Below are 26,111 nucleotides of genomic sequence, written 5' to 3'. Positions count from 1 at the left end.
AAGGAGCATGGCTCTCACTGTTGTGGACCTCTAAGGAGCAGGCCATTGTCAATTCTACAGCCACGAGGATGTGAATTTGCCCCTGAGCTGCAGGGGATCCAGCAGCTTGTCCGCAGTCAAGCCCCAGAGGAGGGCTCAGCCTAGCCAGCACCTTCACTCTATCCTCTGAGATGCTGGACCTCGAAGGAACCTAGGTTATCATCTAACCCACGGAACAATTAGACAAAAAAATCTGAAAAGGCATTTGAAGTCGCCTTAATACCAGTGTGTAGAAATTTGTTATGTAGCAATAGAAATGTGTTTTAATTAAGAGACTTTCCTTTGCCCTTCAATTACTATTCACAGTCAATGTCACCTCTCTAGGTTGACCCCTGCCTTGAAGGAAGTCAGGGCCACATTCCTGGCATTCTAAGGCTTCCCCTACCTGGACGTCTTTGTTCTGACTTAGTTCCCATCTGGTGAGGATACTGTTTAAAACACTATTCCTGAAGAGGGCATGGGGGCGGGGTGGCTTCTGTACCCTTCAATAGACAGCGGTGTCTTTCTTTCACCATCAAATACGGATGATCTTTTGATGCCCAGTCCCTTTTCCTTAAAAATATGGCTCCACTGTTGTCTACCTTCCTTAGAGAGAAGAGCAGCTCAAGATGGTGGACTCTCTTTCCCTCATATGCAACTCTACCCATGGGCAGAATCCTGTGAAAATTTCTCTTTTTTTTTTTTTTATTGGTTGCTCAAAACATCACAAAGCTCTTGACATATCATATTTCATACATTAGATTCAAGTGGGTTATGAACTCCCATTTTTACCCCAAATACAGATTGCAGAATCACATCAGTTACACATCCACATTTTTACATGATGCCATATTAAGGAGAGAAATGAATTATAGTAGATGGGGTAGAGAGAGAAGATGGGAGGGGAGGGGAGGGGAGGGGGGATAATAGAGGATAGGAAAGGTAGCAAAATTTCTCTTTATCCTAGGATTCTGCCCAGAGATCTCAACTTGGGTGTCACCCTCATCAATCACTCCAGGCACCCATTTTATTGAAACAAGGTTTCCCTCAGCTCGTGGCTGTCTTCCCTTTGAAGTCAGTCAATTCTGCTTTGTCTCCATGTGTCCCTTCTCCAGGAGCGGCTGTCACTCAGACAGAAGCAGTTCCCTCAGATCTTTTCTCCACATTTCCTATCTTTTCACTCATGGTTTCCATTTCCTCATATTTTTATGTCTTTCATAAAGTGGTTCCTCCTTTTGCTTTTCCAGATCCAGATTCAATTTGGGGTGGTACACATTACTTTTTTCACTTCCTCTCCAGTGGTTAGAGACTCAATTTTGTTTTCCTTTCCCTCGATTTCCTTCTCCTTTTCCCTTTCCCTTCTCCCTCTCTCTCTCTCTCTCGGAGTTGCTAGTACCAGCTCCCCGTCCTGGTTGGGCTGGAGGGCGGCCATCACGACCCACAGGTGACACTAGAGATCCTCCCCCAGTGCTGGATGGGCCAGCCAACTGGGTCCTGTCTGCTAAGGCCTGGGGCAGAGAGAGGCCTCCAGTTTGGGGTTCCTGGGGCTCTCACCACTGTGATTGGAGTGAGATATTGTCTCCTAACCACACAATAAATAAAGGGCTAGCTTAGCCCTGGGGCAATTCTCTTAAAGGACAGCCCATATACACGAGGTCAGGCGACACCTCTGCCTCATAGAGTCCCACACAGCATTTACAGGTGCTTCCTCTCAACGAGCTGAGGGGCCTTTCAGGCACAGATGTCCACTGTCCGAGTCCTTGGTGCTCCCTGCGGTCCGGTCCCCTATTCCTGCTTCAAGCAAAGGCCCCCAGAGCTACACCCTTTTGAAAACCCGGATCTTCAGATGCGTTGGAGACTCCTCCGCACGGTCTACCTCTCCAGCAGAGAGCAGGGGCATGGGAGTATTGACTGTGGACCAGACCTGCCATCTTCCCACCACGTGACCTGCTTCTTCTTCCACTGTCCCCTGCATGGCCTCTCACCTACACCTCCCAAGCCACCTTAATAATGCCTTTTGTTTCCAGCTCTTTATACATTCAACAGAAGAGAGAGCTGGGATACAAGAAGAAGGAAAGGGTGAGAGATTTTTTTCAGTTTATCAGAAAGAAACTAAAGACTTGCAAATAGGTCTCCCCAGACCCCAAAACCATTCCAGCCTCAGTATTGATTTTGATTCTAAACAGATTCATGCTCTAATTAGAGGTACATGCATTAAAGTGGAGGAAGCCAGGAGGAGGTCATCGGGAGCCAGCTGGCTCAGGAAGGCCAAGAACCGCTCACCTTTGTACTCTGCCAGGCACACACACTCATAGCCATTAACGAGGTCCCTGCAGGTCGCGGTGTTCAGGCACGGAGCAGAGAGGCACTCGTTGTATTCCTCCTCGCAGTACAGACCGTGGTATCCTGGGGACAGAGAGAAAGGCCTGCCGTCAGAGGAACCCCACTTTGAACCCGCCCTGGACCAGCCTGCTAGGAAGGCACCAGGTACTCCCTGGGGAGTGCCCCGACAGCTGGGGTTGGGGAGCTGGATCTTACAGGGTAAGACTGAACTGTGGATTTAGGGGGAGGCTATCAACAACAAAAGTATTCTTATTGCGCTTTTCTGTGATTCCCAATATGGAAGATGTGATCCCGTTTAGCCACTGGAGGGTCACAATTTTGTGTCCAGTGGTTCTGATGTGGGGGCGATGGGCACCTCAGTGTGTGGACTAGAGCCTTAGGGGAATGACAAACAGGTTCTTTCAAGGACAAGAACCACATTTTCCTTCCAGATCAATTAGAAAAATGAACTAAAGAAAAAAATTTTTAAGGCGCGTACACCAATGTGTTTCCTTTGTTTCTCAGGTTCACAGAGAAAATCAGCTCCGAGGGCTTAACTGAAATTCCTGATGAAAAATGGGTTTTGTTATTGTTGATTTAAACATATGACAATGTAAGTTGTAATATTTCAAACTATACTTAATTTTTTGAATTATTAAAAGTATAATAGGAATAAAGAACAAGAATTCAGCAATTTCTTGATCAAGATGGCTTTTCCTTGCCTATGTGCAAACCAGGTGTTTATTCCAGGTGAGCAGGAGACAGGGTTCTTTGGGAGTCACTCACGAGGCCCGTGCTGATTTCAACTTTCAACAACATGTGTTGTTGCCAATTTGCAGGGAATCAGGCCATTTGTCTCCGGCCCTGTCCAAGTAACCAGAAGCATGTGTCTTCCAAAATCGCAATTTAGATAAGCAGAAAAAATGACACCTTGCACTAGTGGGAATCAGAACAACAGGTTCCCCCAGCCCCTTCAACACACCCCAGAGCCGACCCCCAAACTCAGAAAGCCCCATTAGAACACGCTCAGGAGTGGAACCGGATGGTTCCTATGCTTATCGCCAAAGTAGGTTAAGCTCATATTTGCATTATTAACGGAGCACTTTTCAAGTGTGTTGCCACTTCGGTTATTTTTGAACTGCTTTCCAAATTTAGGCAGTGATAATGGCCCCTTTGAAGAGACCTTGACCTACCTAAGACAAATATACCGTGGGTTTCAACTGTTCTATCTTACCCTACTTTTTGTAATTTTAGGGAAATACTTCCTATTACTCTTTATCAGATTATTTCAATCATCTAGGTAAAAGATTCTCAACCAGCAGCAATTCTGTCACTCGGAGGTGACATTTGAGAACCTTTGGAGACATCTGTAGCTGGGGTGAGGGGACAGGGCATCTATCAGGTAGGAACAAGGATGCTGCTAAGCATGTGGCAATGCATAGGACCCCCCAAGACCCAGAGCAAAGACTTTGGATCAGAGGACAGCAAACTCTAGCCCACAGGCCAAATCCATCCACCCTGTCTCTGTAAATAAGATTGCACTTGAAACATGGCCACCTGCTTTTATGTCTAGCTGTGTTTATGTCTCCTGTGGCTGCTTCCTCACTGCAACAGCAGGCTGGGTAGTTGCTCCAGAGACCTGTGGGCTTCAAGGCCTGCATATTTACTATCTGGCCCTTATAGAACACATTTGCTGAGTCCTGATCTCAGGTCATTGGAAGATCTCTCTTCTTATAGGAGTTTTGGGTATAAAATCCTTATCAAATCATGCTTTACAAATGCTTCCTCCCATTCCACAGGCCACCGTTTCTCTCTGCTGATGGTTTCCTTTGCTGCTCAGAGGCCTTTGGTTTGATGCAGTGGCTCTGGTCTATTTTTGCACCTGTGGCCTGGGATTTCGATATCCAAGAAATTACTGCCAAGACCAATGCTATGAGGCTGCTCCTCTGGGTTTTCTTCTAGGACGTCCACAGTTTCAGGTCTTGCATTAAGTCTTTAATCCATTCCAAGTTTACTTGTGTGTATGGTGTAAGTAATAGCACTGGGTAAGAGGTCCATGAAAAGATACCTGACATCATTAATCATCAGGGAAGTGCAAATCAAAACTACCATGAGATATTACATCATACCTGTTAAGATCACCATTATAAAACAAATAAAACAAACATCACAAGTATTAATGAAGATGTAGAGAAACTGGAACGCTTGGGCCATGTTGATGGAAATTCCAACCGTGCAGCTGCTATGGAAAACAGTAATGAGATCCCTCCAAAAATAAAGATAAAACACCATATGATCCAGCAATCCTGTTTCTGGGTATTTATCCCAAAGCACTGAAAACAGGGTCTCAAAGATGTATTCGTACTCCATGTTCACTGCAGTGGAAACACCCAGAATGTCCATCAACAGATGAATGAATTTTAAAAAGTGACACATACATACACATACAGAGGAATATTATTCAGGCTTAAAAAAAGAGGAAATCTTGTCATAGGCTACAACATGGACAAACCTTCAGCCCACGATGCTAGGTGAAATAAGCTGGCCACAGAAGGACAGGTATTGCTGATCCTACTTACAGGAGGTCAAATTCACAGAAATAAACAGTAGGATGTTGGCTGACAGGGGGCTGGAAGAGGAGGAGACAGGGAGTGGCTGTTGTGTTGCACAAGGGCACACATGATAAACAGCTCTTCAGTGTACACTGAAAAATTCATTAAGAGGGTAGACTTCTTGTTGTTTCTGATAATAATAAATATATGTATGGATAAAGAGTTTAGTGTCCTTCATCTCCTTTTCCTGATTACGAAAACTTTTTTAGGGTCAGGACAAACAGATTACGAAAACTTTTTTAGGGTCAGGACAAACAGCATCGTTTTGATGGTGTTTGGTTTCCCCTCCCCACAGGTTTTTATCAACCAGGAAGGCTAATACATGACTACACAAGTCTTTACCCTCTGGATTGAGGTGTTATATACACAGACAGAAATCAAAATCAAGTCTCACGAAGTCACCCCTAGTTGTTTCATATTTTGAAAACAGTATCATCATCTTTTTCTACTAGCAACCTGAAAAGCAAATGAGGAAGTTATTTTACAGAGATAATTGAGCTGACTCTGTTTTTCTTCCTTGGGGGAAACACAGATAAAGGTTTCATATTCTAAAACTGTTTCTTCAGAGATGGTAACATTTAAATGTCTTTATGGAAATGTCAAGACACCCTTTGCACTTGATGCCAAAGAGCCTGAATCAGACTGAATAAAAAGGCATTCCTTCCAAAAGAGAAGGGTTCTGGGAAAACGAGGCAGCCTCCTCCTGCTGATAATCAATTCAGGCAAACAAAGTAGCTCAGGGCGGTATGCCCAGGACATGAAAAATAAGCTGGTCCAAAGCGTTTCTTAAAAATCAAATGAGAGACCAGAAGGGCGGGATCAGAGTGGCTCTCCAGGGTGCTGCTCTTCAGCACCAATACTCTGTCTCCATATGATGTGCTCCTGAATATTCAGCTCCAACAACTGCTTTTGATTTGAGAGAACACAGCACCTGGGCGAGGGAGTGAGAGCGGCCATGTTTACACTAAGTGGATGGCTTCATCGACACAGAGAAGTAGAACCAGGGCAACACAGGATTAGTCGAGGACCAGCTGAACTTTGGCCGTGTCCACTGGGGGCCTTGCTGGGACACCAGGTAGCACAGGCAGCTTTTGGAAATATGGGTGTGAGTGGCATAGAAAGAGCACTTTGGGACTAGCTGCCTGGAAGGTGTGTTGAAGTTTTCCCAAGAAGCGAATGGAAAGGGAAGAAAGAAGGCACCAAGGTCAGATCTCAGAGATGTGAGGTGGACAATAAAAACCCAGATCAGCACGCTGGGCAAGGACCAGGTGGAGGAGAAAAGAGCGCACGGCACACAGTGTGGAGGGCAGGGAGGGGAGGAAGTCAGGGGGATGGTTAGAAGGGCCAAGGGACCTTGCAAGAATGACAACTGGATTCGAGGAGCAGGAGGTCATTGGAGTCCCTCAAAACCACAGATCTTAACAGGGAAGAGGATGTTGGTTAGAGAATGTTTTGGAGGCTAGAGGTGAGAAGAGTTCTTATCACAAGGGTTGGAACTTTCTACTAGAATTCAGTGGGTGGAGACCAGAGATACTTAACACCTTGCAATGTCTAGGATTCTCCTGCACAACAAAGAAAGGTCTGGCATCCTTCAAACTTTGGACTCTCCCTACTCAAGGTTCATGTAATTGAAAACTCTGTTGATACTGTCCTGGACTAGAAGCTCACTGCTGATCCCAGGTTAGAGTTAGACTGGTTTCTCCTGAAATGTCTCCTGGATAACCAAGAGACAACTTATACCAACAGTTGCTCACCATTTTGGAAAATGACCTCACTAGTAGAATTTAAGTCACCAAGAAAGAACAAACACCTATAACAGTATAAGATGAAAACAAAAATATTGCATTCTTAGAGAGTTTTCTGACAAATCTATGCAAAAACACTCCCACCCCAGTTACTCATCACAGCTGAGTGATCTCCATCTTTATCTCCATCTTAGCACTTGGAACTGGATGAAATCATATTTCTCTACTTGGTTACTGTTTCTCTTCCCCACTATGATATAAATTTGAAGGTCAAGGCCACAGCTGCAGTGTTCACAGCTGTACCACAGTTATCTGGTACAGAAAAACTATACACATCATAGTTCAATCAGTACCCAAAACGCTACCAGCAGCACCCACTTAAGATGTGCCTGTGATGGCTGGGGCTTCCAGGTGCCCCAGGCACAGAGCTAAATGGCAGGGCCTCCCACCTTCAAGGAGCAGCAACATTAGTGCCACCTGCTGGGGGTCAGGCCCTTTATGTGTGTTGACTTGTTTAATTGTTAATCCTTATGCAAATCCAAAGGCCTGGGCAGGACTGGTCCCAGTTCCAGGGGGAATTAAATAAGAAAGGCAGAGTAAAGAAATGGGCCAAGGCCACCCAGTCAAACCTCCGTGCTCCTCCTGCTTCCCCATGTTGTCCCCAAGATGCATGCTAGTGTTACTTTGCTGGGGGGACGTGGTAGGAAGGGGGGGGGGGTGCCATAACAAGGTACCACAGACCAGTTCTATTAAACAACAGAAAGCTCTTTTCTCTTTTCTGGGGGCTGGAAGTCCAATGTCAAGCTGTGAGCAGGTTCCGTTTGCCCTCTGACCTCTCTCCTTGTCTTAGATGGCCACCTTCTCACTGAGTCCTCACGTGGCTTCTTCTCTGTATGTGAACACCCCTGGAACACTTCTTCTAAGGCCCCCAGTGCTGTTGGGTCAGAGACCCACCCTCTTGGTCTCGCTGAATGCTCATAACCTTTTTAAAAATTCTATCTCCAAAGGCACATTGGGGGTTAAGACTTCAGGGCACAGATTTTGGAAGGACATGATTCAGTCTGTAACACTTCAGATCAGGTTTTTTCAACCCCAGGACTACAGAAGTTCCCTCTTATCTGGAGTTTCACTTTCTGCAGTTTCAGTTATCTGCAGCAAATGGTGGCCTGGAAATATTAAATGGAAAATTCCAGAAATAAACAATTCAGAAGTTATAAATTGCATGCTCCTCTGAGTAGCATGATTAAATCTCACACCATCTCTCTCTCTGTCCTGCCTGGGACATGAATCATCCCCTTTTCCGGGCATCCATGCTGTATTCTAGGTGTGCTCAGGGGGAACCAGCCTTCACTACCTGCAGGCTGTGCACCGTGGATTTAACCCATCAAGGTTCAAAAATATTGGGAAAAGGCTGCCTTTGACTGAACAGGTACAGAGTGTTTTTCTTGCCACTATTCCCTAAACAATACAGTAAAGCAGCTATTTGCATAGCATTTACATTCTGTTAGTTACTATAAATAATCTAGAGACATTTAAAGTATACGAGAGGATGTGGGTAGACCATATGCAAATACTACACCATTTTACACAGAGGACCTGAGCATTACAGGTTGGGGTAGCTATGGGGGAGGGGCACTGGAACCAGCACCACCCAAATGCCAATGGATGACCATACAGAGTTTGGCACTTCACCTGGTGTCAGGTATCCACTGGGGGTCTTGGAATGGATCCCATGGATAAGGGGGATGCTGCATTGACATGCTCAACCAGGTCAGAGCTGTCCCACACATTGCAGGGTGCCCAGCAGCAGGAGCCCTGCACTCTACGTGCTGGATTTGGATTTCAGGGGCACCACCCCACCCTGGTTGTGATGATTTAAACGGTCTCCAGATGTGGTCACATATCTGTTGGAGCACACAAATTTCTTTTGAGACCCACTGTCCTAGATCCTCTTTATGAGAGCAATTTGGGATGATTTGAGGACACACGGTTTTCAAATGGCTGCAAAGAGTGAGAGCAAACCCCGCCAAGGCATGAGTGTTCGGGAAGTGCTGCAGGACATCTGCCCTGTGGATATCTGCCCTGTGGTCTGCTGTAACACCAATCCCTCGGGTGACTCCAGCAGTGCTATCCCATGGATACCCGAGGCTGGGTCACACCCAAGAAGTGGGAGAGAGGGAGGAATGACAGGGACAGCCCACCTGGAGATAAGTGAGGAGCCCCTTGGCATGTCCGTCACCAAGCTGAGGATCATCCAGGCTCCCATAAATCTGGCTGATGGAGCTGTCGTCTAGGAAGAGCTATCCCTGCTCTTTGGTGAGAGGGTGACAGCCCATCATGGATGAGTGGCAGGTGAAGGTCCTGTCTGAAGAGGCGCTATTCTCCCCCACAGACAGGAGAGTTCTTCTCCACCAGATCCTCGTTCCCTCTCATAGGATCCCAAGACAACACCAGCTAATCTTTCGAGCAAGACCAGCTCTGGTTCATACCAGCTACCCCTCGCCTGGCCTGTCACATGGTCACACTGAGAAATCCAGATCTGTAAGACTCTAGCTGTAGCCAGATGGCTTTCACACCTGGGGTGACAAATTCTGGCAACTCATCCTTTTGTGTCACCTCTGGAGGGTGATGTGGGTTTCCTGCCACCTCAGAAAAAGAAGAGAAGCGGGACCTTCAAGGAACCATTACAACATGTCCAGGACGAGCAGGTCAGGCCCCAGGCTCCCTCCCCAGTGCAGACTGGTTCAAGGGAGGTGAGGGGGGGTTTAGAGTGCTCTAGGGGTTTGGGGTTTGTTTTTGCTTGTCAGTTGAGCTGAAGTAAGTGGGAGTGGGGGGACAGTCCTGGTAAGGGTGTGTTGCAACTCAAGGATGCTCGCCTCCTTTCCAGGTGAGTAGATAAAATGTGAGAGCCCATGACTCCCTGATTCAAGTCTAGGCAGCTCCCCAAGAGATCAAATCCTCTCCCTCGCCCCTAGAGGTTAAAGATATGGGCACAGAGAGTGTCATCCTGCTCTATCAGTAGGACTGTGAGCTTCCAAATTCTGGTGAAACTCACGAGGGACACAGTCCTGCGACACGGTGGGGTATCAGGTGGTGCTTTCATTTCACTATGGCAAAGCTTTATGGCAAGGGAAACTATGTGTCTGTCTCCCTCATGTCTCTTCGCTGCTAGGTTCATACTAGGAATCTATTTAGAACAAAAAAAAAAAATGAACCCAGGGTGTCTCCCCTGCCTACATTAATCCTATCAAGCACCCAGATGCTCTCTCTAAACAGACCTGCTGATGTTGAATATGCGCACCTTCCACTGAGCAGCCACACCCGCTACACACACACAATAAAGCATGAAAATGTGTGTGAACAGGAAGTGTTCTAAGTAAACCCAGAACGTTATTGGTGCATGAGGACCAGCTGTGGAGACCGCTTCTTTCTATTACTCCCTAATTTCTTATCCTATTATTGCTCATGGCACCTGGACCAGAAAAGAAAACATTTCAAAAGACCCATCCCAGTCAATATTTCCACTACTGCAGTTCTTATAAACATTGAACTGGAAGGACTGAAGACAGAGGCCGTGTTCAAGTGTTAGATTGTGAAACCTCCCTGTTATTTGTGATACTGGGCCATCTACAAATTCCCACTTCTCTCCCTGGGCTTCCAAAAGGCTGGATGGTGAAGAGTCGGCTCTAAACACATCCTAACTGCACAAACCAGGTGTTTTCATTCTCTTCACTGCAAAGACCTGCTGCCTTTCACAGCCACTTGGCAACAGGTGGTGACTCTCTGGGTCTCCTGCTTTGCCTCCTCAATCAATTATCCTTTGGTTCAACAAAGACCTATCAAACGCCGACTCCGTACCAGGAGGTGTGCTAGTCACTGAGGCCAGACAGTGAGTGGAAACAGGTGCAGCGCCTCCACTGGGGCACCAAGACAAAGCCGTCAGTCAGCCAGGCCCCGAGGCCCACAACTGTAATCCCAGCAAGTTGGCAGGCTGAGGCAGGAGGATCACAAGTTCAAGGCCAGCCTCAGCAACTTGGTGAGGCCTTGCCTCAAAATGAAAAATAAAAAGGGCTGAGGATATGGTCTGGGTTCAGTCAAAAGAAAGAAGGATTGATTGATCAAACACCCAAATCCATATAGAACCCGCTGGGTGAGTGGAAGTCGTACATGGCTGGGAGCAGGGGTAGGGACAGTGGACTGTGCCCCCGCGAGGCAGCCCTGAGGAAGGGGAGTGAGAAGAGAGCAGGGTGCACACAGGAGGGATGAGAGAACTCGGGGCAGGAGAAGCAGCATGTGTGCAGGATCCCCCAGGGAGGGAAACTGGGCTCCCGGCTCCTCTGGAGATGGGCAGAGTGACCGAAGGCGGGAGGCAGGCAGGGGCTGGGCCTGTGATACGTGTAAGGGAGGGAACAAGATCTGACCTGCACCTCAGAAAGAGGACTCCAGTTACCTGCTGGAGAATGAGGGGACCAGGAGAACCCGTGTGGAGACACCGAGTCGTCCTGCCTGGGATGAGGGTGCGGCAGTCAGGGCCATCTAAAAGGTCAAGCAGAGACACCTGGTAACAAACAGGATGTGAGAGTGAGAAAGAGGAGAGGCTGAGGGCCAGGCTGAGGCGCAGACGCTGAGCTCTCTTCACAAGGGGTGGAGGAACTAGCCCTCGCCGGGCCCCTCCAAGGGCCCATTTGGTTCTCAGCACATTCAAATGCAGCAGAATTTCATTAGGAGGAGGCAGCTGGGGAGGGGGCTAGAGTGGAAAGGGGTGTGGGAACACTGTCTAGGAGAACTGGACCTTAGGTGAACAAAAGGGAGCAGGTTTCTCCCAGGAAAAGAGCAGCAAGCAGGAGAGTCCCTTGATTCACTTAACGGAACCCCGTGCTGAGGAGGTTGATGGGCTGTGGCTGAAAAAGAAAGGTGATGTGTGAGACAGAGGATGCCAGGGTGGGAGGGAGGCCGACACAAGGAAGAGCAGGAAGAGAAAGGAGCCTGGGAGGGGAGGAGGAGGGAGGAGGAGGAGGCAGAGACCTGGAGAAGGAGACAGAAAGAAAAATAAAGGACAGAACCCCCACCCCCCACCCACCCCACCAAAAAGAAGAGAAATTGGTCCAGAACATGGTGGGATGACATCAGGCAGGGAGCAGAGTCCCTCCAGAAGTGTCCAGATCCCCTAAGAAGCCATATCGCCACCTGGCGCAATGACCTTGAGCACTGCCCTGGGAGGACATGGAAATGGCGGCTTGTTCTGGAGTTCTGGGGTTTGAGAGATGACGGAACACTGTAGAATTCTGCTTTCCAATTCAGCTTGTATTAAAAGAAAGTAGCTTGACACCATTTTCCCTTCTTTAGCACCTTTTGTGACTCAGAATTGAGGGCGGTTATGGGTGGGAGCTCTGGGCCACCCAGATATCTAGCTGTGGCTCAGTACCCGTGAGTGACGTCTTCCATCAAGGTTACTCATGGGCCCCCGAGGGAACGAAGTGCGGTTACAAAAGGAGGAGAGGAGGCTCCTGTCCTGCCCTCAGGAGAACATGTGTATAGCACTGTCACGGGAAGGTGACAACAGGAAAGCACCCAGCAGGATGTCTAGCAGTAACAAGCATGTGATAAGCACACTGCATAGTCTCACGGCCTGGGGTTCCAACCTGACGGGAACAGGCAATCTGGGTGCCATCCCCTGAAGTAAGTGCCCATCACATACAACTAAAGTATGGAGCCTGATGCTGGGATGCCATCCCCCAAGCCACTGCATCTTCTGGGCAGCAGAGACCACTCATAGGACGACACAAAGGACTCTGGCTCTGCACGGCCGCTGTGCCTGGCCAACTAGCCCAGATTTCACTGGCCTGTAGCTGAAAAACCTGGATTTTTCTAATACAAAGCCTTCTAGTTGTCTTTGGCTTTTTTAAAAACCTACTCTTTTCCCTTCCCATAGCCTCTTCCCCTGAGACTAACCTCTCAGGGCTGGATGCGGTTTCCTGCATCCAGTAAAATTTTGACTCACTGCTCAATTTTGGGTTCCAAACTCTATATTTTCTCCTCAACAACAGTTTATCCTCTTCTCATTTTCTGAGCACACAGATTGGTGAATATAGAAAATATTTGACCAAATTGAGTTCATTTGCAAAGAAAATTAAATCATAGGGTGCAATAACCTTTGAATTCATAAATGCAAAAGATTTCTTTTCTGCTAAGTACAAATATACATAAAAAGGCCTGGAAAAATATTTTCCAAAATTGACAGTGGTTTGATTAAGGGATTATTTTATAGATTTAAATAGGCACATTCATATTTTATGATTTCTACAATGGAAATACATCACTTGTGTAATACAAAGGGATAACATCATCTGTGCTTTATGGATATTTTCATTGTAGTATTGCAACTCCAAAGCGTGTCATCCATAATGAGGAAAATGATAACCATGTTCTATGTCTAACACCTGACTGGATAGTAAAAGAACAGGTAACATCAGAAAAAGCTTGACTTTATTATGGAATTTCTTTAGGGAATAAGGAAAAAGGCAATTCTTATCATCGTTAAAGGGAAAAGATCAATCTTATTAAGGAAGACGTTTTAAGCCACAAGGAACAGCCATCATACTAAGATAGACTCCTAATAAAGAAAATGCATTTTAAAAGAAGAGTTACACCTTTTAATACATAAAAATCGTTGGAGATGTTAAAAATCCAGAAACTTCTCAAAATTTATCAAAAGTATAAATCATAACTAATTCATTTGAAAAAAAATTATTAAAGATATGGTAGAAAAGCAAACCCTGACTATTCTGCTCTCCACACTTACAAATAGCATCCTCCTTCAAAAATAATTAAAACCTAACAAAAGAGTGTATCGTAGATGATGCAGGTGAAGTGAACTCCACAGCAGACCTGCATTAACAGAAGCACCTATGTGTCTCCATCAGGCTCTTGAAAACCTAAACTTGACCATCAGCTTGGGAATTTTCTGACCATCTTGATCTCATCATTTTAATTGTAGTATTGCAACTGAAGGTTTTCTAAGTGCCTTCAGAACTAGGTTAAAAACACATCATGTGGGGAAAAACACCCATCTCCTCCTCATACTTTAGCCTTCTTAAGTCGTTTTTTTCCATGTTGCTTTTGGCCACTAGAGGGTAGATTCTACCTATGATCTGTGCCAGCTAAAAGGAAGGGGAAAATGTCTCTCAAGAATTTAGGAACAGAATACAACATAAAAATGTCTTCTATAAAATGAGACACATGGCATGAGGAGATGCAAGTCAATACACCAAGTTTTATCTAAAGAAGAAACACTATTGCCTTTAAGAACAAAACTCAACAAACATTCCTTTGCAGTCACAAACAAATTCACTAACATGTCCTCTACATCTGAGGTATTGACAGTCGAAGTGATTCATTATAAAGTGGTCTATTTCTCTTGTGGGCTCTATAAAATCATTTTTAAATGCAAATGCTCATAACACCATGATTAAAGCACCCGGATTGAAGCAAAGCATGATTGATGACAGGTGCTTGATTTGAAACATCACTGTGCTGCGGTAGTTTACAGTTGAGGTTAAGCAGGATGACAAGAGACCTGGAAAAGAAAAGGCAGCCCTAAACCCTCACATTCCAGAGGTTTCTCACTGTGGCTGTAGCTGGGGGTCTGCTGGACCCAGCGCGGCATCGCAATGTTGGGGAAGGAGCTCAAAATCAAAGACTAAGGTTCTAGTGCAGCACCTTGGAGAGAAATGAAACCTAGATGACTCTTTTCATGCAAATATGCACATTAGCAAACAGAAATTTTAAGGGTTAAAATACAAGAACGTTTTTGCAATGTTTAAATCCATTTAATGTGTCTCACAATGGGTTAAATTTTATTTTCATTTGCCATTTATTCGGTTATTAATAGACTGGTTGAATAGTCCTATTCCTAAGATATAAAACCTGAAACGATCTAACATCTGAAACATTTTGAGAACCAACATGGAAAACACATACAAATGTCCACACGTGACCTTATGTGAAGGACTGCAGAGGAAGCACACTAAATTATCAAAAATGCTATATAAAATTACCTTCAGTCTGTGTGTATATGAAACATGAGTGAATTCGTGTTTAGACTCGGGTCTCAATCCTAAGATATCTCATTATGATTCTGCAAATATTCCCCAAATCTCAGAAACCCAAAATGTTTTGTCCCAAGCATTTAGGATAAGGGACGCTCAACGTGTACACTCCCTTGGGATGTCTGCATTCACTGAACTGTATCAGTGGTTCTCCCAGAGTGGTCCTCAAATCAGCCCGCATCCACTTCACCTGGGAACTTTAGGACATACATTCTCAAGCCCCGCTCAAGACCTACTGAGTCAGAAACTCTGCAAGTGTAGCCCAGAATTCCAGGAATCATACACACCTAAGAGGATGCGGAGGAACAAGTCCTGATTCAGATTAGTGAGCACGATTCTTTTTTCCCATCCAGCGTCCTTCACCAATAGGAATATGTTTTCGCCAAAAGGAATCTTTATCAGAAAGTGACAATCAGAGGTGATCATGTTCACAAACTAGGAAGGGAAACGTGATCTGTCAAAGCTGTGCTGTGAGACCTCATAAATGTATAGTTTTTATGGGAGAGAAAAGTTTGTGTGATAGAAAGTTTTTGTGTGACCGAGAGCAAAACATTGTGACTGTGAAAATCTCAAAATGTAAATAAACTGGAGCCGCAATTGAATGATCTGATTTATCCTGAATCCATTCTAAATGACTATCTTCAATTAAAGATGAAAAGGAAAGCATCCTTCACTTAAGAAGTTATAAAACAGAGGAAAATCAAAACTATGTCTTTACTTGGTAACTTACAATATTAAGAGAATATGAGCATTGATAATCTAAAGTGGGAAATGAAACATCTTTGAAATACAGCCAAGGACCAAGTGCAATCTGTGCAGAACAAGGAAGTAAGAAAAAGATGTTGTCCCTGGGAATCCCTTCTCCTTCCCTTATGAGTAGACAAGCTCAGCGGAACCTCTTCTTTTCAAGAAAGCAGATTATGTAATAGTCTTGTTTTCAATTCCCTTTCTTTCATTTTTTTTCTTACATAGAGAATATATAATATTTCACACACACTTACACACACAAAGTATATATGTCACACAGAAGTATGTATGTATTTTACAGACACAAAACATTTATATATATATATATATATATATATATATATATATATATATATATATATATATATATAATCACACACAAAGTATTCTCTATGTAAGAAAAGCATATATGTGACACACACATACATATTCCACATTCTTTATATTGTTTTAAGGTTGTAGTAGGTTGTAAAAGAAAAAAAAGCCAGAAATTCTTTGCAACTTCTGCCATCAAGAAATAGAGTCTGTTGTGAGGTACAGTGGTGCACACCTGTCATCCCAACTACCTTGAATCAAAAATTCAAGGCCAGGCTGGACAACCTAGTGAGACCCTATCTAAAAATATAATTTTAAAAGGGCTGGGGTGTGGATTGATGGGAGAGTGCTCCTGGGTTCAATCCCCTGTGCCAAAGAGAGGGAGGGAGGGGAGAAAGAAGGGGAGACAGACATATAATATCTGTGACTTAGGTCAATGGAACATTAGCAACAACAGAAGACTAAGCTTTGAAGAGCAGGTTGCTGGTCCTCTGTTGCTGCGGTGGAAACCAGCTGTGAGGTGAAGAAGCTGAGCCTGGTCTGCTGGAAGGTGAGAGACATGTGGCCCCCTGTCCCATCACTCCAGCTAAGTGCCAGCACCACGACGAGTGCTGGGAGCCATTAGCCAAGTAGGTATGACAATTTCCTTGCCAGCGTACCCCATGTTGCTGACATGTTGCAGCGACATTGAATGTAGGTGACCTTGCTCAAGGACCAAGGCAGATTAGGGTGTTCCCGGTTTTAAGATAATCGTGTTTAGGGCGTTCCCAGTTTAGGTTCCAGGTTTAAGGTTTAAGATTATTCCTCCCGGGAATAGGGCGTATCCTGCTGCCTGAGTTCCCCTTGAGTTCTCACGGGATTCAGACAGTATATTTTGGGAGACAGAAGCCCAGTGGAGGTGGATTTGGGCAGAGAACGTGGATTTCCCCAGAACGTGATTGTAGACGGCTGGTGTGAGTTCGGGAATAAAGAGTTGCTGTTTGAATCTACAAGCTGTGTGGTGGCTCGTGATTTTGTGCCCAGCCAGACTGCGGCATTTGTGCCCAGCCAGACTGTGGCATTTGGTGGCCCGTACGGGGAACTTCTGAAGCTTAGAGGTAAGTGAAATTTCTCACCCTTGAGGAAGAAAGAAAGAATGGGTGAACATTTCAAAAAACAATGTGTTATCGTTTTGATTTATTTTGTTTTTATTTCAAGTTGCCTGTTCCTAGAACTTTCTCAGGCAAACTGGGGGAAATGGTTGACTCAAGGTTTGAAGTTGTTCGCCTCCGAGGAAGAAAAATTGTTAGAGGAAAGAGGCACCCCAGTAAGACCAAGAGCAGTTAGGACATATGTTGATACAATACAAAAATGTAGCCCATGGCTTTTTAAAGACGAGTTATTAAGTATATCAATGGGACCATCATGGTATCCTATAGAAGGATTTTTCTTCAAGAAAGAGATGGCTAGTTCTGTTTACTACATTTGTCTAAGATTTGGTTTTTACAGACATCTGATTAATTTACAAAGCTAAAGTGTTAAAATATCAACCACTAAATATGAAATCAAGTTCTCTTTACTTATTAAGTTCCATAAGGTAATATATTTAAACATTATGTGTGTTTTCATAAATTGGTAAATGGAAAAATGTTTAATATTGCTTTGTGTCTGTGTCTTTGCTAAAACAAGGTTACTAAGTGTTAAGATTCTATCATGTGTAATTTATATACAAAGAGTAGAAAAATTTTCAGTTGGGTTTCAATTATAGTATTATAGTATCATAAAAAACATGAAAGTCTTTCCTCTTATTAAAGTGGGGTAATTTGTCTAAATCAGAAATTTTATAAGGGTTGTTTCAAAATGTGAATTTATAAAAAGGGTTAACGGCTACAAAAGAGATATTAAAAGATTGAAGATGTGAAAATATATTTTAATATGGTAGGTTAAAAAAAAAAAAGAAATGTTTCTAGATGAGATAATCTCTGTGTGGTAAAGTAAAAAGTTGTAAAATGCCGTTTAAAAAGATTTTGAGGAAACTAAATTTACTTTAAAAGTTTGAGAAAGGAAGAAAGAAGAAAAAGGTATTTGTACATGGCAGATTGAGACAAAGCTTCTCACTGGAAAAAAAAAAAAAAAAAGCCTTTGGTTGAAGGGCAGCCATGTAAACTAACATTAAAGCGATTTAAACAGAATCTAAGCCTCGTTTAAAAGAGTGAAGCTGTAGGTGGTGAAAAAGTACATTTAAAAGTACAGTATAGATGATAATTAAAAGGCTTTAAAAGGTTAAATTGAAGGTGGTTAAAATGCCTTCATGACGGAGAAAAGATTGTGTCATTTGAAGCCTAGTTAATTGTAAAGACATTACTTAAAAAAAATGGGAAGATAATAGGATAAAAGATATTTAGATAAAGAAGATTAAAAATTCAAAGTGAAAAACTTTAAAGACTGAAGTATAGAAAGTTAAAAAGAGAAAAGATAAAGAAGATGTAGAAAGATAAAAAAGATGTAGGGAGACAATAATTTTAAACCCACAAAATAGAAAACAACAACAACAAAAAAAAACTAGGAGGAAAATAAGCAACTAAGGGTAAATATACAAACCTTAGAAAAAAAAAATTAGAAGATAGAAATAAGAAAAAATGGTTGAAAATGTCAAGTAAGGTATTACAGATAGAAAATGCAAAAAGCTAAGAAAACTATTAGATACAGACATATACTTATTAAAACAAAAAGAGGGAATTGGAAAGGGGTATATATCCCCCAAAGATAAACTTAAAATAACCCTTTTTACCCTAAACTTTTTAAAATTTAGATTCATCAGGACTTAGTGCTGCGGAAAGGCATATGTATCCAAAAAATGTACATAAGGCTAAAGTACTTTGGAAAGATATTCTAACAGGACAATGGAAAGGTCCTGACCCAGTGATTGTCTGGAGTCGGGGGTCTGTTTGTGTTTTTCCACAGGGAGAACAGCAGCCGATTTGGATTCCAGAGAGGTTAACTAAAACAATTTCTACAGATCGAAAAGAAGATGATTTGACTCAAATCCATAACAGCTGATATTCAGAGCTCCAGCTTGGCCATTCTTACATCTGCAACAGTGATTAACCAGTGATATAATTTTTATTTCCTTGCCAGCGCACCCCATGTTAATTGTGGTAGTGCTGGCATATCTTTGCTGATGGTGTCACCAGTGATGCAATTTTTCCCAAGGAGCCGTCAATTGGCTTGGTGTCGTGGCATTTCTGTATCCTCCTCCCTTCTGCTAGTGATGGTCTAAAATTTGGGGGCCAATGGCTTATGCTGGACCGGTAGTCAGTGACGGGTATGATCCAATTACAGTGGTATCAACCTAAGACAGGAGGCTGACGCCTAAAGGTCAGTTTTCCGATGACGGGTAAGAACCATATGTTGAATTGGACAACCTACCAGGCACGGTCCTTAAGCCACATTAACCTCACTCCCCCACTGGCACCAAGGCCAAATTTGGGGGCCAACAGAGGTGAGGCAAAGAACCTCACCCCCCCACTGGTGCATAGACCTATCCACAAGTATGGCTGTATGCTGGACCGGTAGTCAGTGACGGGTATGATTCAATTGCAGTGGTATCAACCTAAGACAGGAGGCTGACGCCTAAAGGTCAGTTTTCCGATGACGGGTAAGAACCATATGTTGAATTGGACAACCTACCAGGCACGGTCCTTAAGCCACATTGCTTGTTGTTTAATTAATCAGAAGGGGGGAGATGCTGGGAGCCATTAGCCAAGTAGGTATGACAATTTCCTTGCCAGCGTACCCCATGTTGCTGACATGTTGCAGCGACATTGAATGTAGGTGACCTTGCTCAAGGACCAAGGCAGATTAGGGTGTTCCCGGTTTTAAGATAATCGTGTTTAGGGCGTTCCCAGTTTAGGTTCCAGGTTTAAGGTTTAAGATTATTCCTCCCGGGAATAGGGCGTATCCTGCTGCCTGAGTTCCCCTTGAGTTCTCACGGGATTCAGACAGTATATTTTGGGAGACAGAAGCCCAGTGGAGGTGGATTTGGGCAGAGAATGTGGATTTCCCCAGAACGTGATTGTAGACGGCTGGTGTGAGTTCGGGAATAAAGAGTTGCTGTTTGAATCTACAAGCTGTGTGGTGGCTCGTGATTTTGTGCCCAGCCAGACTGCGGCATTTGTGCCCAGCCAGACTGTGGCAGACGAGGATACCTAACACCAGACAGAGGGGAGACGAGACGTCCTCGCCAAGCCCTGCACAAACTATCAGCCAACAGAACTGTAAACAATAAATGGTTGTTGTAAGCCACCAAGTTTTGCAGTGGCTTGTTATGCAGCATTAACTAACTGATACAAAGGTTTAATTGCTAAGGACAATGCCTAGCTTAAAAAAAATAAAACCATATAAATCAACTTTTAGGTATCAGAGAACTGGAAGGAAAGGTATTTTAGGGAGTATTTGATAAAGTAGAGTTTTCTCAAAATCATGGCACCAGGCAATACATGATTCATGGTCCAGATCTTCTTTCAGGTGGGCTTATCCAACCTTAAAGTAAGAGCTGAGTAATGAGTTAGACCTGGGACCTCCACTCTGTAATAGTTTTTGCCATTAAAAACATCAGGTAGAAGAAGTTGAAACACAATCCTGGCAATCATCATTATGTCATTAAGACATGTTGATGTCTTCAGTCCAAGTCGGGCATGGTGGCACATGCCTATAATCCCAGCAACTTGGAAGACCTGGGCAGGAGGATTACAAGTTCAAGGCCACCTTAGCAACTTAGTAAGACCTTTGGTACTCTAGGGAGACTCTATTACAAAAAATTAAATAAATAAAAGACAGGGAATGCAGCTCAGTGGTAAAGCATCCCTGGGTTCAATCTCTAGTACCTAGTACTACAAAAACAAACAAAAGAAAAGACTTCAGTCCAACCAGCTAAGGATCTCTGTAGGCCACCCCTATGAAGCCAAATGGGGTTCTAAATAGAGAATCATGGTATTGTATAAGGAAGCTCTTGAGTAAGATGAAGAGGACACACTGTTCAGGAAAATCAGTATCTGATCTGAGTTGACAAAAGCTAAGATTGACACAGAGAAGATCCTGTATCAGTCTGCTTCTGCAAACCTGAGAACTCTGGATCTTCATTAAAACTGAAGCAATCATGTAAAAGCAGTGAATACAATGACTTTTTTAAAGTGTGCTCTCCAACTGCAGATTGACAGGCACGACCAATGGAAAAAGTGTGAGGCACTGTCCCCAGGTTTTTATACAAATTCAAATCACTGAAGAATTTAAAAGCCTATTGAAGGCAAGAAGCCCAGGGGAAAAAAATAGGACTTGCAGCCAAAGATATCCTGGTTGTCTAATTGGAGTTAGGATGCCGTCTTCCATCAGTCACAACGTATCTCAGATATCACCTATGAGGGCACGTGGTGACAGGTTTCCAATCCCCAAGTTCTGAGGCCCAGTAGATACCTCATTCTTGCCACTGAGCCAGCCTCCTGGGAAGGTGTGCTACTGACAGTGCGTGACATCAGACTACCTCAAGGCAGAGAACTAAAAACACAAAAGTCAAAGATGAAGAGGAAAGAACATTTCAAACTCTGATATTTCCAGGGCCAGGTGAAGAGAAACAAGAGCAAAGTAGTCTCTGGTATAAAGCAATCAGTGCAAGAGACTTTTAGGAATTCTGGGGCAAGAAAAATTGCTAGTAGCCACTGGGGACCCCCAGAAGTGAGAAGTGCCAATCAAGAGAACCTACCCAACCTGCAGGGCAGCTCATCTATCATGGCTATGTCTGCCTTTCTCCTTTGAGTCACAGGAAGAGCAGTTTCTTTAATTAAGTGCATCCAGGTCAATGAAATCATAAGCTTCCAGTGCAGGTAGCCCTCAGCAACAATTTCAAAGCAGCAGATTGCTGGATCTTCAGGGTAAGGCAAAGGCAGAAGGGTTCTGCCTGCTCACAAGCCGTTCCACTCCCTCCGACATGAGTTGAACTCCTCTGTGCCGGGAACTGAGAAGCTTCTATTGGTGAAAAGTCATTCACCAAATGACAATCAAGGCCACCTCTGCAGCTGGCATCCCATGCTTGGGAGCACTACTGAGACAGGCAAGTCTGGAAGTTTGTTCTTCTGATTGGTCCAACCACAAGCGAGAGGACAGGGTCACACCTGACACGGGAGGCCATAACTAGGCTTCCAAAAGTCCAGCCTATTGGTCAAGAGCAGGGGCTTGAATGCCAGGCAAACCTAGGTTAAAACTGGTCCTCCATCACCTCCACCTCCTGCTGTTTGAACTCTCAATGCCCCACTTTTCCTATCCTTAAGTGGAAGGATAGGAGCACTAAGAGTGGTTTTTGTTGCCTATATTGGGACAGATTGAACCCAGGTCCTCACACAGGCGAGGCAAGTGCTCTACCACTGAGCTATGCCTCAAGCCCTAAGGAACAAGTAAGAGAAAAGATGTTCAGCATTTGGCAGAGTCTAGATGTAGTAGGTTCTCAGGGATGGGAGCTACCAGAAGCAAAGCCGCCTGGATCAGGTCACTCCCCGGGTCAACAGAGTGGAATCAATGTGGGTGATGATCTCAACTTAATGTGTGAATTTGAGCTGGCTATTAAGACAACTATACTTAGTAAATGTGATTAACATCTTCATTTTTCAGTCCCTCGGAGAGTGATGGTCACAGTTTGACCCCATTTCCTATCTGCTCAAAGGCAACAGAGGCTCTGGATCCTGACTGCCTGGGTGGGATCCAGGCTCCACCCTTAACCAGCTCCTTGTCAGAGAATGACGAGGACCCCAGGTCCCACTTGGGGAGGACTCTGGTCACTCAGGAAACCGGTCTAGTTGAGACTTTCCTCTCACCTGTCCCTTAATTATCTCTGACTAGAGTCACCAAGAGCTGTGATGGCAGCAAGCAATCTCCCCATCCCTTACAAAGCTACGTGTGTGCGGATCACTTAAGAATGCCCACGATGGCTGTGAAACTTGATCCCACGGCTACCCCAGCGCTAACCTAGAACCTCAGAAGAAGATAATCAGAGCACAGATTTAATAAATTTCCTCAATGGTCTTTCCCAGGAAAAGAAATACCTGATATCTGCACTGCCCCGCCATCAGTTCATAGATTTCAAAGTCAATGACGTCTGTGTCATCTGCTTGGATGTTTATATTTATCCCCATTTTACAGAAGAGGAAAGTAGCCAACAGAGGCCAACTCACAGCTGCTTACAGGTACAGCTGGGGCTCTGAGGAGGCTCTTCTCACCTGAGAATCCAGGCCCCGCCCATCACACCAGGGAGGAGGCAGAGCATGCAGGGTTTCTGTTCTAAATCCCGGGTTCTCAGACACTCTCCAGCAGTCAGAAACAGTAGGGATTGCTTAATAATAACTTCCAACCACAAAGCAAGATAGGAGTTAATGGCTTAGTTACAAAACAGTTTAGACAAGTCTCCATCTGGCCTCCAGGGCCACAGGCTTGATGAGAATTTCCTGAAATCACATGTTGGCAGATAGAGCCGTCCTGGACAAGCACGGGTCAGCAACATCACCTGTCACCAGCTGCCATTTCCAACTTCCATTCCAGGTGAGATGATGTGAGCTGACTTCTGCTGTCCTCCAGGCAACGCTAACTCCTATTTTTGGCAGGTAGATCTCACGCCTTTTCAATATTAGTCCAGCCAACAGTGAGTTGTGAATGATTTGAATTTTGAGGGGAAGCTGGGGAGCGGGGAGGGCAGAATCCCTTTTAAGTAAAGGCCAGTTCATTAACACTTTCATACATATGGATCAGCCATTCCAACGAGTAGATTGTTAACACAGGGAATCTCATAAAAACCCCATATGCTCCTCCAGGTGATCTCCCTTGACTCCTTACCAGTGTCCTTGGATGAGTCCCTCAGGCTGTTAGCCTAAGGAAGTCGTCAAAGATCACAAATACTAATAACGGAGGTTTGGAAGCCCCCACAGGGCGAGCTGCTCACACAGGAGAAGTGCCTTCTCATCCTCCCCAGCACATACTGATGCCCTGCCCTGCCCTCTGCTCTCTCCGTGACCCTCCCACATCTACAAGGGCTTCTCTACCACCTTCAGCTGCTGCTTCCACTGCAGAGCTCTCTAACGGTCTCCCCAATTCCCCCCTTTCTCTTATACACTCACCTTCAGCTATCTCTTTTCCCATATTTTTATGGGTGCGTTATACTTATACATAATGGTGGGATTCTTTGTTATGTATTTGTACATGAACACATATGACAACGAAGCTCGGCCAATATCATTCCCCAGTATTTTCCCATTTCCCTCCTCCTCATCCATTTTCTCTACGTTTCTCCCTTTGATTGTCATGAGGTTTCCCCTACCCCCACCTTTCTTTTTCCTTTTTCCTCTTTAGTTTCTACATATAAGAGAAAACATATTATCCTCGACTTTCTGAGTTTGGATTATTTCAATTAATATAATGTTCTCAAATTCCAACTATTTTTCTTTTGCAAATGACATAATTTAATTCTTCTTTGTGGCTGAATAAAACTCCATTATGTATATATACTACATTTTCTTTATTCATTTATCTATTGATAGGCACCTAGGCTGGTTCCATAGTTTGGCTATTGGGACTTGTGCTGCTATAAACATGATATAGCATACTATATCACTATAGCATGCTGATTTTAATTCTTTAGGACAAATACTGAGGAGTGGTATAGCTGGGTCATATGGTGGTTCCATTCCTAGACTTTTGAGGAACCTCCATATTGATTTCCAGAGGTGATTGTACTAATTTATAGTTCCACCAACAATGTAAAAGTGTCCCTTTTTCTCTGTATCCTCTTCAGTATTTATTCTTGTGGATATTCTTGATGGCTGCCATCCTGACTAGAGTGAAATGAAATCTTAGTGCAGTTTGAATTGTATTTCCCAAATTGCTAACGATATTGACCATTTTTTTGTATATTTATTGGCCATTTGTGTTTCTTCTTTTGAGAAGTGTCTATTTAGTTCATTTGCCCATTTATTACTTTGGGGATTTTTTGACGTTAAGTTTTTTGAGTTCTTTATATATTCTGGATATTAATCCTCTGTTAAAACAGTAGCTAGAAAAAAATGTTTCCCATTCTGTAGGTTCTCTCTTCACAGTCTTGTTTCTTTTGTCTGTGCAGAAGCTTTTCAATTTGATACAATCCCATTTATTAATTTCTGTCATTACTCTCTGAGTTTTAGGGGTCTTATTGAGAAAGTCATTATTACCTGGGCCTATGAGCTGAGTGTGGACCCTACATTTTCTTCTAGAAGTAGCATAGATCCTGGTCTAATCACGAGGTCTTTGATCCATTTTGAGCTGATCTCTGTCCAGGGTGAAACATGGTGACCTATTTTCATTTTTCTGCATATGAATATCCAGTTTTCCCAGAACCACTTGTTAGAAAGGTTGTCCTTTCTGGGGTGTACGTTCTCAGCACCTTTGCCAAGCATCAGATGACTGTGTCTGGGTGGGCTCTCTCACCTTCTTCTCTCTTAACAGCTTCCATGACTTTCTGCAGCACCCAGACCACAGGAAGTCCATTCTTATTTCCCTGGTTTCACCTCATCCCCAAATCCTAGCCCAACTATGTGCTGTAGCATTGGCCTCACTTGGCCTACCCAAGAGAATAAAAAGAGTCTTTTTTATTATTATAAAAAGGATCCTTTTGCTTATTTTCCAGTTTCTCTGAGTTACCCAAGAAAAAGCCTTAGGGCCCCACTGACTCCATTCTCACCTTTGTTTCCTACTCACAATGAAACTCTTATGATCCTTCCTCACATAAGTGTCTGAACCATCCTTTCAATCCCCACTGCACAAGTTCAAGTCTTTACCTCCATTTGCCAAAAGTTCCTGTCTTCTAGTCTCTTCTTGACTGTGCTATATACCAAAAACCATGAGAATGATCTAAAACACATATCTCTTCACACATACCCTCTAAAAAAATTTCTCCAAGTGTTCACTGTCCAAACTCCTTAGCATCTACATTGCTCCTCAATCTGCCCTAACGAGCATTTCAGACTTACTACTCATTACAGCATCTAAAGCATCTTGTCCTGCAGCCAACTGGATCTCAATGTCTAATTCATTAGAAACTCCAGTCGAACTGATGTCAATATGGAAATTCAATCATCAATTGCCTACCTCAGTAATTAGAGCATTGTAATCAATTAAGTTTTGTCCATGCCCTCCAACAAAATGCTTCCATGGACACACTTGGAGTTGATCAAGTTTAGTGACACAATGAGGAA

General features: G+C 43.9%; 1 protein-coding gene across 1 annotated transcript in view; it reads right to left on the bottom strand.

Annotated features, from left to right (window-relative positions):
* Dner (delta/notch like EGF repeat containing) overlaps positions 1-26,111 on the bottom strand; it is a 291,214-nt gene that overhangs the window by 34,994 nt on the left and 230,109 nt on the right. The window contains exon 9 of the mRNA XM_027942023.2: positions 2,302-2,424. Within this exon, the coding sequence (XP_027797824.2) occupies positions 2,302-2,424 (123 nt within the window). The remainder of the gene's footprint in view (positions 1-2,301; positions 2,425-26,111) is intronic.

This window comes from Marmota flaviventris, chromosome 11, assembly GCF_047511675.1.
Source record: "Marmota flaviventris isolate mMarFla1 chromosome 11, mMarFla1.hap1, whole genome shotgun sequence".
Classification (NCBI taxonomy): Eukaryota; Metazoa; Chordata; class Mammalia; order Rodentia; family Sciuridae; genus Marmota; species Marmota flaviventris.
This window is presented reverse-complemented; position numbering and strand designations above follow the sequence as displayed.